Source organism: Cynoglossus semilaevis, chromosome 5 (assembly GCF_000523025.1).
Source record: "Cynoglossus semilaevis isolate Cse_v1.0 chromosome 5, Cse_v1.0, whole genome shotgun sequence".
Lineage (NCBI taxonomy): Eukaryota > Metazoa > Chordata > Actinopteri > Pleuronectiformes > Cynoglossidae > Cynoglossus > Cynoglossus semilaevis.
The window spans coordinates 13187769-13201411 of NC_024311.1; the positions used below are offsets into that span (position 1 = coordinate 13187769).

At 38.9% G+C, this 13643-nt stretch overlaps 2 protein-coding genes across 3 annotated transcripts; both read right to left on the reverse strand.

Annotated features, from left to right (window-relative positions):
- Positions 1–176: 176 nt before the first annotated feature.
- On the reverse strand, positions 177–4867 carry prrg4 (proline rich Gla (G-carboxyglutamic acid) 4 (transmembrane)). 2 transcript variants are annotated; one of them, XM_008310601.3, is made up of 7 exons: positions 4381–4867; positions 4148–4266; positions 3426–3589; positions 2932–2959; positions 2565–2700; positions 1928–2110; positions 177–1034 (listed from the first exon to the last, which is right to left on the reverse strand). In XM_008310601.3, the coding sequence occupies exons 1-7, from the start codon at positions 4395–4397 to the stop codon at positions 1007–1009; spliced, it is 675 nt and encodes a 224-aa protein (XP_008308823.1). In that variant the 5' UTR covers positions 4398–4867; the 3' UTR covers positions 177–1006. The 2 variants fall into 2 exon arrangements, with proteins under 2 accessions (XP_008308823.1, XP_016887904.1); XM_017032415.2 differs by having other exon boundaries at positions 4377–4863.
- Positions 4868–6954: 2087 nt separating this feature from the next.
- eif3m (eukaryotic translation initiation factor 3, subunit M) lies at positions 6955–10804 on the reverse strand. The gene is made up of 11 exons (XM_025055810.1): positions 10652–10804; positions 9859–9991; positions 9583–9721; positions 9376–9499; positions 9112–9206; positions 8933–9016; positions 8743–8842; positions 8453–8534; positions 7937–8080; positions 7692–7752; positions 6955–7200 (listed from the first exon to the last, which is right to left on the reverse strand). The coding sequence occupies exons 1-11, from the start codon at positions 10691–10693 to the stop codon at positions 7077–7079; spliced, it is 1128 nt and encodes a 375-aa protein (XP_024911578.1). The 5' UTR covers positions 10694–10804; the 3' UTR covers positions 6955–7076.
- Positions 10805–13643: the final 2839 nt, after the last annotated feature.

Here is a 13643-nt window from a genome sequence, read left to right on the forward strand (position 1 = left end):
AACTATCACACCTGGAGACGCTTGACACATTCACCAAAGAAGAAAAAGATTAAAGGACCTCAAGAGATGCATGAAACTTTCTATGAACCTCCACCAACCACTACAGTCTGTTATTCAACAAACTGATGCAAAATTAACTAGAATGTTCTGGGTGCCTATAATGTTTACCTCCTAAGTTTTTTTTTTTTGGGGGGGGGTGTAGGGGGGTGGTATGCTACGTAAAGTACCTTGCTCAGAAATATGGTATTAAAAAAACCCCACAAATTTCTATAATAAAGCAAGTAGAAATACTTTAAAAGTGATGAAATTTTCTTCCGTCCATTTTGAATTCCAACAAATGAGCTTGATTACATACATGAACTGACTGTTGCACTGCGGTTGTACAGTAAAGTACCCTGAGATCGGCCTCCGTTGCCCGTACATTAGTTTACCAACCTCCTTCTCTCAGATCAAGCAAAACCCTTACATTTTAAAATAGTTCATCTAACACAGAGACTTTAACACACTGGTGCACCAAATACACATTACACTGAAACGAGCGAGTCAGCTATTAAAACGCTTAGAATATTGAATGTATAGTTCCTTCAATAGGAGACAGGAAACCATCAGTCTGTCTCAGTGAAAACCATTAATACTTGAAGTCATAAAACACCTTTCACTCAGTGCGGTGATGTTGGAGAACCAGAATTCTCTCTCGGCTAAAATGCTCTTCTCCTTCGATACAATATTGATTTTTCATTATTGTTGATGATTGAACAAAGCAGCAGATGTTTTTTTTTTGTTTTATATAAAATTATCTTCTTATCTACAAACAGGGATTGGAATTCTGGCACGGGCACTTCATAAAAAAAACCCCAAAACAACAAGAAGAAGACATTACACCAGCAGGTCAGAAAGGCTTCAAACAAACAGTCTAATAAGCAATAAACAAAAGGCACTTAAATCCTGTGTTGTGTTTTTAAAGGTACAGCAGAGACAGACTGTCTACTGCCCAGTCCTGAAGCCACTACCGTCTTAAACTTCCATGCCGTGAGCTGAAAAAGAAAAGAAAACCAAAACAAAACATAAGTGTTACCAGCCAGGGTGAGGTCAGTGGGTTAACAGGAAAATCAAAATAATAAGTCACTCCTTTTAAATGTGAGACACACTTGGAATACAACAATAACAACAACGCTCTTTCTGATGTGTTGAAACAAAAACATGAAACGTCAAACCTGTTGACGTAACTCAAGATAAAGAGTACAAGTATGAGTGGAGGAGCGCTGAAGCTGCTGTAATCACCATCTCAACTTCATGTGTTTGTGGAGGCTGGGGGCCTGGTACACACCTGCACCGTCTGACTGAGCGCGTTGTTTCATGGATAAGTCACAAACCTGCTGATATTTGTCTTTGTGCTCAGTTTTTTCCTGAGAATTTTTCAGAAATGTTGACTTGTCTTCATTAATCATGATTAATCCACAGCTACCCTGTGACTCATCAGATTATATGAGCAGTCAGTAGGGAGTTTGGGTGTTTTCAAGGATCCACAGCGATGAGATCTTTGGTTTCATGGACAGTGATTCTCAAACGGTCTAGACCTTTGTTTCCCACAGACTGGGTCGCAACCCTCAGGTGGGTCGCAAGAATTTTTTTCTCTACTGCTAAACAAAACTAGTAATAATGGTATATGCCAACCCCGCATCCAATCAAATTCATCCCCTGAACCTACATTTTCATCAAAACCGACCCCATTAATCAGAGTTATTGAATGTATGTGTATGGGCTGCACATGACGCAAACAAGTTCCAGTTTCTGTGGCTAATAAAACAGAAAATTTTAACAAAAAAATTCACACTGCAAAGTAAACACATTTGGAGCCAACTAAACAGGTATTTGTTAGTGCAGGATTTAACTAATGATTAACTATAAACAGAATAAGCATAAATACCCAGGATAGGGAGGAGGCGGGGCATCGTGCTGTCCACTCTTGGCAATGGCCTGCTCGTAGGTAGGCAGTCCTGGGGGGTTTCCCTCATCCACTGGGGTTGGGTTCACCGGCTGTAGAGACACCTCCTCTAACCTCCTCATTATCAAGGAGGCATTGCTTCTTCTCGGACGCACCCTGATGGAACTGAGGGGAGAAGTGTAGCGTCAGCGGTCATGGTTTGTTGCCTGTGTGGTACTTCATAAGTCAATTTCTATTGTCAAGAAACACATGGTCATAGGAACCAAATACCATGCAGCTAGTATCTAACACAGGCATGCACAAACTATGGCCCGAGGGCTGGATGTCCAAATGATATTATCAATTTATCCAAATGATATTATTAATTTATATTATATTTTTTCCTTTTCCCTGCAATGCTTGCATTTCCCCATTAAATGGTGTAGAAAAAGCTAAAAGCATGTTAGCATTTAGCCTTTCTGCATGACTTTTACATGTCATCTATCCTGCTCTATCTATCTGCTCCCTGCTGCCAAATTTTAGGACCCAATGTGGCCAGCAAGTCAAAAGGTTTGCCCACGTATGATCCAGCAGGAAGTGACAAACACTAGTAAAGGTTATAAATAAGAACGTCACGCACCTCGAACGGCTGACGTTGTCTTTGCATCTGCCTTGGCAAAAATACCAGAGCAGGAGGCAAATAATGACAATGGCCACCCCGGCTACGATGAGCCCGATCAGAACAGACGTCACATCCACTCGTGCGGGCCGCTTGTCTGTGGAATCAAAGTGTGAAAAGGACAAAATACTGTATGTTCAACTGTGTCAGAAGGCTTTACTATACTAATAAATACTTTAAGTACATGTTTAACCAGTTATATATGAACAGACAAAAATGACACCAAGACTAAAATGAGTCATAAAACCATTTAAAAGAACCAGGTGCTCAGAGACAAACACGTTTTCACTCATGTGTTACAGTACAGCCTCTCCGGGCTTTTACTGACCTGCGTTGTACTGCTTCCAAAAATCATCCTAAAAAACAAAACGTGAAATTATTGTAATGTTTATCAACAGGTGCTCTGACTTGTAGTCATTCATGTTACTTGGTATTATGTACTGTGTGGCTCGAATGATACTGTATTATGTGTTCTACACCACATGATGTACACCTTACCATGAGGTAAACATGATGTAATGCAAACTATTTTGCCTATGTTGTATAATGTATCGTATAGTGTACTGTGTAAAGTACACAATACGCTGTACAACATACTGTGTAGTATACAGGGTGTAATGTAAACCCTGTGGACTACACAATGTAATGTCATTTTGCGATACTAGTACTTCAGATTATCATTCACAGATTGATTCCACTCCGGTTATTAACATGTAACAAAGAAAGTCTGACTGGAATCAGCACTTCAAACTGACCAATGTCTTCTTTGAATAAATAGCTGCGGTTGAACCATGAACCATCAGTATTCAGCGAGGTACTTACTGTAGCAGGGATGTTTTCAAACACCTCTCTGGCCTCCTCATAGTTGCACACTTCTTCGAAACACTCCCGTTCCAGGTTTCCAGGTACAAATATTTCAAAGTCAAACCGGTTAAACAGCAGATGACGACCCAGAAATGAGTGTGCATCCCCAGCACCTACAAAAACTGAGAACGAGGACCAAAGGGTGGAGGCCATTGTGAAAATGACAAAATAGTTTTGGTTTCAAAGACAGTTTTTATCAACATTCACACCAGAATTCTGACTCTATTACAGTATGACTGAAAGTCAACTTTAGAGCTGCAAAAACAAAACAACAAAAAAAAAAAACAGAGATGATGATTGGGAAATTAGTTAATTACATGTTAATCGCTGACATCGCTGAAGTGTTTCCTTCACTCCTTGTATGAAGTATGACAGTAAACAAAAGCTTGATGATTGGTTTAATTTATTTATTTGCATTCAATAATAGCTAAATGTTAGCAGAAAAACAGTAAAAAAAGTTAAATATTAGCATCGTATTTACCAAATTCAATCAAACGTGTCGTTCTGTAGACCTTAAATGCCTTAAAAACAAATTAGCTATTGAATTTAATAATAAAACATATAACGATAATAAGAAAAAAACTGTTTGTTTGATGTAAAAAAATAAATAAATTAAGACACATCGAAAATACACTGTTCTGTGAAAGGTCAAGGTCCAGAGGCTGGAGTTGAAGTCTTACTTTCTCGCTCATCCTGGTCCTGGTTCGAGAGCAAAGTCCTGGTGCAGGCTGAGTGTCCACATTTGAGCAGATGAACCAGCAAGAAGACATGGAAAATAAACATGGTGATCTCACAGCACCTGAGGATGTGGAGAAGAAACGACAGGTGCTAACTGCTGACGAGCTCAGAGCACAAATGTGTTCATACTGTCACCCGTGAAATGTCGAACACATGTTTATTCTCCATTACCTACGGGGACGTGTGGATCATAATGAAAAAACGGCGTCGACCGAAACTTGAAGTCAGCACAGCAGGTGTATCTGCTCCGAAACAGGAAACGTTCAACGAAAGTCACAAACAACTGCGATATTCGGCGTCTTCTCCCGGGGAATACATGACCACAGGCATTATTTAATCGAAAAACAAAGACGAAGTTGTCACCGTCTCATTCGAAGTAAAATCCAAAGTCCTTTTAGATAGTAAAAGATAAAAAAAAGAGTTATGTCCGAACAGCATATGTGGCGTCGACTCTCTCTTGTACCTGCCAAGACTCGACCAATCGAATACTTCTACCTGGATAATGTGATCGGGTGTGTGTTACTCAAAGAAACGCCAGATGGCAGCAGAGACGGTAGAAGAGACGTTCAAGTTCTTCATTTTACCGTCAAAGAAATTGTGATCAAACATGTTTTTGTGCAACAAGCCTTTATTATCCGATTGAACATCTTTTATTTTTGCTAGCTAGGCTAAATAGCACAATAGCACAACACTCAGTTGTTGGTTTGTTCTTTTATTTTTTTATTTTGTATTGTTCTTTTATTACTTTTTGGACTGATTTGATTAAATTTGGTTCACCTTTTGAGCACAGTTGTGTTTATTTTTAGTTTGACGATTTAACAGAATAAAAACGTGTCTACTACAACTACAAATGTTAACATAAATTGCAAAAAAACAACCTTTTTTTCTCATTCTGCTTTCTAACTCATCCAACGTTTTAATGTTTATGCTTTTTACATCATATCTGCCTTTCAGCCGCCGGGCTTCTGGGCCACTGTTTATGTAAAACACAGATAGGATGTAATTGAACGTTATCTGGTTGACTTCTGGAGGGCGCTAATTGAAATGCAGTGTATTCTGCACTTTTATATTCGGCCACGGATCTGGATTCTGTCAGACTCTTGGATTGACCACAGGAATGTTGACATGAAAAGACGGGCTGCAGTAAATGAGAATTACCAGACCATACCTAGAGTGTGATGCTAGAGAATAGTGTCACCTACATATATATATATACACAAACCTAGCCCAGAACAAGCTAATATATAAATATATATCTAAAGTTTGAGTGTAAAGGCTAACTATTGGCTAAGGCTTACTATATGCTAACTTTTTATTTATTATATTTAGCTAACCATTTCTTTGTGATTCATTATAGTTCATTATAGTATAGATTCTGGCTAATTGTTATGAATTGTTTGGCTCATATATGCATCTTGGGGTCAGTTTATGAAATTGTCTGAATAATTTGTAATTTTTTTGGTTTTTTTTGGCTCAAGATGTATGTTTTTTCCCCCAGACTGTTTCCACTTACATTTTTCCTATCCTTCATCTTGAGATTTTTATTTACAGTTTAACTTTTAAGCGTCAGGTATTCAAATTATCCTAACGCTGAAGTCTGCTCTTTGTCAGTTTGTGCTGATGTCATCAGGGCCCCAGAGGAAGAGAACTCCAGCAGACCTTTTACACCTAATTCCTGGACCATATATTTAACCTGAGTGTTCTGGAGCAGTGTCTAAGAAAAGATTTGTGCGGGATAAATTGCACTTTCCATCAACAGACAGAGTGCATGTCTTGTTTTTTCCCCCTTTCTGACACACCAAGAATGAGTGAGTCATGCTGACTGCAGACCAACAGTATCTCAGTGTCCCTGGTGGAGACATGAACGTCTCTACGTGACAGTGAGTCAGCCCACACTTGAAGCTCTTGCGATACAGCTTCTGACCTCAGGAGTCAAGTTCACACTAAGTTCACACTTCTATGTTGTCACTCCTCATGTGTTCCAAGACAAGTGGTCCTCACGTTGCTGACCACTCCTCACAACTCTGCTAATACCACCACTCGTCTTCTAACTGGAAGCAGATGTTTTTAGCTGCTGAAGAGGAAAAGGCCCACAGGTATCCTGAAAGTATGACATGGCAAATGGGAAGGTAGTCGTCTTAAAATAATGACTTTGACATTCTAACGCAGGCGCGGACACACTAGTGGGCCATGAGAGATCATAATGTGAGCCGTGGAAAACTATCCAAAGTCACTTAAATGGTTCAAAAACAATTACTTATTTATTGGAAATATTTTTGTTTGTCAATGCGTGACAATCAGAACTATATATATAAACAGACAGAGTGCATGTCTTGTAGCTATGAAAACTAAAAAAAAAAGTAGAGCTGTTGAAGATCTTCGTCTTTCTTCAATTCCTGCAAGTATATCAGTCGTCTTCAACTAAAAAGGCTGAGATTTTACTAAATTCAAATTAATTAAAGTTGAAACTAGAAGATTATTATATTTTATTACATAAACCTTTGGTGAGAGTTTTGTCTGGTGGTGTGGTGTGGTGTGGGGTTCCTCCAAATGAAAAATATGTACCGTGGCTCAAAAAAGGTTGGGAAACACTGCTCTAACAGGAAGCAGATGGTCAGAGCCGCTGGACAAGAAACAAACTGGCATCCTGAACATTTGACAAGGTAAACAGTAAGGTATGTCTATTGGAAGAGTGGCGATACTGTGGTACATATCTGTCAACCAAGAGAAATAAAAAAAAAAACACAAATATGGTCTCCACTGTTCTTTAATTGAAGGGATATAAAAACTGATCAGTTCAGTCTGGAAATCTGGGATGTGGAAAGAGAGGAGCGTGTCAGCCGGTCTAGACAGTCGAGGTTTGAGCTGGGATCAGGCAGAGGGCGACAGAGCTTGCAGACTGGTCTTGACGGCTGCAAGGTTTGCTTTCCAGGAGCTGAGGCTGTCGTGCAGCTGCTGCCACTGCTGCTTGCCAAAGGTGCGATGTGTGCTGTGGCTGCAGGAGAGGGAGCAGAAGAGAGATAAAGGTAATCACAGGCCAAGGTCGGCTCTCACATCCTGGAAACATCAACTAGCAACAGATAAGTGTATCCTCTTCATGAAAACAGAATTGTGTTACATTCAATCGACAGTGAGGGTTGTGCTGTACAAAAACATTTTGATTTAGGCTAAATGGGGAAAATGTGAAAATCTCAAAACAAAAACAAAGAAGAACCCACAAGCTTCTGTATCAGAGATTTTTGAACAGATGTAAACTTGAGAAAATTAGATTAGATTAACCCCAGCTCAGCTTCACATTCACCCATGTGTGTCTGTTTATCAGACCATTTCAAATGAGTCATTTATGTTTATATGATGTATTTTTTTCCTTCTTCAAACAACAGATCAGATACATCAGATCAAATACATTTTGACCATTTACACAGGTCATAACATCCGTGAACACACCGTACACCTTCAGGTACTGGTCTATAGGAGGCGTCTTACCTCACAACAACTTTTCGCTGTGTCTGGTCAATTTTGCAGTAAACCATCTTGGTCCGAACAGCTAGAAAAATGAGAAACACAAATGAGACAGATTAGGAATGATAGAAAAACTCTAAACCCCAATTAAAGCGACAAGTGTTTCGTGAATTTCCAAGTAGCAGCAACGGTATTGATACATGAAGATGTTGTATGGAGCCACTGCTATTAAGGACCAAGAGCAAATTTAAATCTAACAGCTCTGGTACCATCAATGATGAATGCCTCGACGTCTTCTGCTCCAATCTGCAGCTCCTGCTGCATGGTGTCGAAGGAGATTTCCTTGAATTCTGAAGCCATGCCCATGAATGTCAGCAGACGCATCTTGGCCATGTTTTGCTCGTGTGACAGTCCTGCAGAGCAACAAGGTACAGACGGTTTAACACACACGGTCAGAGTTCATCTAACCTTAGTGAGCGTGTGTGTGTGCACCTAATAGCACAAAATGACAAATATTGGTTATCTCAAACTCAATGAAGAATGTCTACACCCAATTAGGGTGTAGACCTGGGACCTGGAAGCAATTTTGCCACAATTTCATGAAGAACAGTCGATAAAACAACAGTACACAGCAGAAAGAAAGTTGTAGCAGAAATACAGTGAGGAAGCAATTTTGCCACAATTTCATGAAAAACAGTCGATAAAACAACAGTTTTCGTTATTTTAACAGTGAATGTTGTGGTGATAAATAAAGTCATCCAAGGTACAAGGACATGAAAACTTACCCAAAGAATCAATAAAGTCTTTGTTACTCTGGCAGAACTTCACATACACCGCTAACTTTGCACTCACAAAGATGGTTAACAGCTGCGAAGACAAAATGAGAAAAGAGAAGTTAGTAATTAAGGACTGTACCCTGAATAATAAACCTGGAGTGTCTTAACCCTCTCGGTGGTGCTCGGTTTCTCAGTAAACAAGGTCTGAGGTTATTATAGACCTCGACTTTAACAACTCATAAGGTTGAAGTGCTAATCGGCTGAAGTTAGTTTCATACTGATACTGGTTCGCTACTTACATCATGGATGTGTTCTCCCTCCAGGAAGCGAACAGGCTTCAGAGTGAGCAGGTGGTCAAACAGAAAGGTGTTGGGGTCTTTGAGAGCACGAACAATGCATCTGTGCACAAACAAAACAATGTAAGTTGGATGTAAGTTCGACGCTTGACAACAAAAGTTTGGAAGTTTTTCCGGTGTGTTTTTAACGTACCTGTGTGCATCAACCCGTGCTTGTGAAGCATTGTCTTCTGTGTAACTTCCCAGCAACTCAACCATTACCTTTGCTGCTGGCTCACTAAGAAAACACACACACAAAAAAATAACTGGTGAGCAAAGAACAATTAAAAATGGTGTCTGAAGTAAACAAAAATAATTTTAATAATCACTGACCTCTTTTTGCAGTCAACCAGAGCTTCATACACAAGCCTTAATAGTGTGTGTTTTTTCTCTGTGTTCAGATTCCAGTCAATAATCCATTTACGCACCTGAACATGGACAAAATATAAGCAAAAAAAGAAAGTGACAAGTAGTACATGGTCAAGACAATTTATTATGGTGGGACAAATTATTTACTTGTTTTATGGCATTATCAGGCACATATATTTAAAACAACTTATTTTAACTTATTTCAGTGACAATGGTGAATACACATACCTGATCCAGGTCAGTGGGGATAAAGGAGATGGCATTACATGTGGCTGCCACCTTGATGAGGCTACAGAAGACAGTGTACCTCAGCGGTGTGTTTTCATCCATACCATGGAAGAGATTGCTTAGCCTGGAAAGATACACAATTTGACAGGTAATTAGTATAATTGGTATATGCAATAACTGCTTGAAGAGTCAGAGAACCTTACTCACAGCTGCATGCGGAGGGAGGGTCTCTCTCCTTCACGGAACTTCACCAGCTTCTCACAAAGACTTTCAATTAGTGCCTCCTGCTTTTCTGGCTCCAGGATCAACAACAGTGACACAACACTGTTCATCACACTTTCCACATCTGCAGGAAGAAAAAAGCAAATAGTTTCAAGCCATACAGATATAGATCCTGCAGGTGTAACAGTTGACTTTTAACAAATACTTTAGGGTCTTCTGCCAAGTATGATATTATCAGAAAACTGCTGACCCCTTGTGTACCTTTATCATCATCCTTGAGGCACACGTCACATGCCTCAATGATCTGAGCCAAATCCACATGAAGTCCACCTTCAGAGTTTTCTTCTGAGATTTCTGCTCCTTTGGACTTGATGTAGGCCCGCAGCTCCGACGCCTAACAATGAAAATAAATATATCATTCAGTGGAAATTGTGTCGTTTCCCACCGTAATGTGATTTCTGTCTAGTGTTTTACTCGACAAGAATATATATTGATTGATAAAAACAAAAACAATTACATGTTTTGCATAAATGTAATACATAAAAAAATGGTTATGTTCGAAACAAATAGCGTCTGTGATTTTTAAAAATGGTTTTGGAGAGAGGACAACATTTTATGAAGATGTTGATCATCCTATATTGATTGATAAAAACAAAAACAATGACATGTTTTGCATAAATGTAGATGTAGAACATTTTATGAAGATGTTGATCATCTGCTTGTGGAGGTGCGGACAATACAAATACTCATCCAGAGCTAATAAATTAGCACAAAGCATTGTGTCGTTTCCCACCGTAATGTGATTTCTGTCTAGTGTTTTACTCGACAAGAATACTGTGATTAATAGCCATTTTATAAAAACCACCAGACATTCGTCACATTTAATCCTGAAATGAGCCACTGTAAACAGACATATGTGTCACAACCATAGCGTATAGCTGTCGGTTAGTAGCAACTAGCATTTAGCCAATTAGCCCCTGGTGAATAGTTTAACATTCTAAACAAATGCTTCTTTTTTTCAAGTTTTAAGATTTTTTAAAAACTTCGGTTGTACCTGGTCTTCCTCCGTAATGTCAATAAATGCCGGGACGCTCATTTTGGGCGATTCTGTGAACCCAGATGATGAAATCCACGCTCTCAACACGGCCGAAACCTGAGCGGAAAAGGAAAAGGAAAAATTCCGGTGACACAGTTACTCTTCCGGGTCGAGTCCTTAAAGGAACAGTATTATTACAAAACGTATGCACTCTTAGATTTTAAGCCAGGGCAAATCGTTAGTAAATAATTGAACGTTTGTCGAATTTTTTATTTTAAATAATGATAGACAATGTCATTTAAATACCAAGTCAAGAGACCGCATAGCATTATTGAGTCTGTCTAAAAACTGTATGTAAAAAACTGTAAAATAACTATAATGTAGACCTGGAAAATTCAAAGGTTAGCCAAGACTGAAATATGTGATTTAATTATTCAGTGATTCTCTAAAAACTCCTGTTACAAATATGATTTCCTTTCCTAATGTTTGCTCACATTAAACTAGGATTTGTGAAAAAATAAATTCTGGTTATGTCTGCTTGAGTATAGTCCTTTTTCTAAAAAAGGGATATTAGCAAGGATATTTCCTAAATAAAGACGAGCTGCACCCATCAGAGACAGACAGGGGATTGTGGTGGTTGTCATCCAGAATTAAACTCTTATAAAAAAAATAAAATCTTATTAAAAAAAAGTTGATATACTGACTATTGCTCTTAATTGTTTCAAAAATCACAACAAGTTGTGGTGAACTGGTTGAAGAAGGTTACAACTTTATCATTGATTGTTTGTTGTAAGTACAGTATTCAGAAAAATGTAGCTCTATTATAAAAGTAAATTATAGTTAGAGTGAGTAAAACCTCAGTTCAGACCTCTTGTTCCATCAGAGGTCAACTGACCCCATAAATATTCTTAACCACCATGCTTTCAGCATCATGTTGTAGATAGATCTGAGATTAACCCAGGATGCCTCTGGTGAGAGCTGAGGCCTGTAGGTGAACCTGATCCTGAGTAAAGGGTTATCTGATGGGTCCATCTGCATGGTGAACCATCATCACTGGACTCTTCGGAATAAAAACACCACCAGTGTCAGAGAGCAGCTTCTCCTTCACAGACCCACTGACCTGTGAATGCACACACTGAGACTCCTCAGCATTATTGAGTGGGATGCTGTCTGTTGTTCACACTGATGATTTAGGTGAACAAAGTGTGGAGGGTAAGTGGAGAAGAAGTTCTCACTAAAACTTTGGTGTCAGGTTACTAAAATGGAAAGTGTTGGACGTCACTCAAGTTCACAAGTCATCTGAAAAAAATATCAGTGTGTATTTCAGGGAAATTATGGCACTGTGGAGAAACATGATGTGATGTCACCATTTCTTGAAAGTCTGTTTGTCACATACAGCCTGCAGTCAGAATTATGGAACTGAGCTCTGTTGCTTCAGTCACACGAGTATCTGCTCGGAGAGGAACTGACTGATGGAATCAGTGAGAGTGGGATGAGTCATTCAGGAACCAAAGGCCTGTTATTGAATCTCACCCTAATACGTTGTCACAGACAGGAATGTATAGCAACTTCTCCACAAGTGCGCTTGTGAAACTGGTAGGCTGTTCATTAAGTAATTAATGGCACTTGTCAGGGGTCTGCTCTACGTCAAGTCCACAATAGGAGTTTGGAGGCGACAGAGGGCTTTGAAGCTCCAGGTGCACATGAGACATTGTTTGTGTGTTCTTTAACAGGGTCTTTAAAATGTCACATTTTGTTATGATGCTGAATACCCCTTCACTTACTAATGGTAAAAACCTTCTCACCGTAACATGGAGCCTGTTCTTGGTACATGCAATAAACTGGGATTTGGTCTGTTTTCTATCATTCAAAGTCTTAGCTGGCAACATAAGATGTATACATGGGCTGATTTATGCTGATGTGGGCAGAAGTCAGAGGAAGAGTGTTGGTAATTTTGTTTTTGTTCCTCAAGATATTTTCACAGAACCTGCAGCTCATCTCAAGAACACACTTTTATTACAACAGTCAATGAGTTTTAGAAACCCTGTACAATGTTATAGATTTTATAGAAAACTAATTCTGTATATTGGTCAAACCTTTTTTCAAAAAAAGAATTCCTCATTCTTCCTCTGATCTGCATTTGAAGGCGTAGATGCTGCAGCAGACAGACAGCAGTCAAACTCTAATTATCATCTAGTAACAGTGTATACCAATACAATACCCAACAGCTGAAGTTAAGGCTTTACTGTGGTAACGTTGTGACATCACTGATGAGATTTACTGTCCAATGGTGTGCAGATTCAGCTGAAGTGTGTTGCTCATTCAGAGTTTGTTCCTCATGTTCCCTATTGGGGGTTGTGAAATTGATCAAAACCTTGCCAAGAGATGTCTGCAAATATATTTTTGTCATGCCCTAACAACGTATGAACAATTTAAAAAAAATAGAAACACCTGTGCAGGAAAGCTGGAGGATTTAGTCCACACAGACTAAGACAGTGTTAAAATGCTGAATGTTTGCCATTTTTATGACCTGCATCAATACTATTATTAATAATAATGAAAAAAATCAGAAGTTACAATTCTCCATCATGTGACGGACAAAATCACAATAGAACAATGATCCCAAATTTTTGTAGATTTTGTAGATTGTACTACTTTATTTCAAAAACCATAAATCTGAACTTTTTTTTTCCAATGTCCAGCTTTGATCTGTACTTTGTCTTTATATCTGACCCTTACTTTGAGAACCATTACAGTTGAAGAAGAAGAGTGGGACAGAGCCCTACAAAATAATTGAGGTGTTTATTATTTAGGGTAAAACAACTGTCAAGAATAGACCTCTGAAACAGTGGCAGACAGCCAGTGCTTAATGTACTAACTTTCAGAGCAGCATTTATGGGAGACAAAAGGGAGTTTTCAGAACAACATTTTTTACATTTGTGAGACATTTGTTGGACCAAAAACACACCCAAAGTCAAATTATAATCATTTTTATATAATGAACCTACAA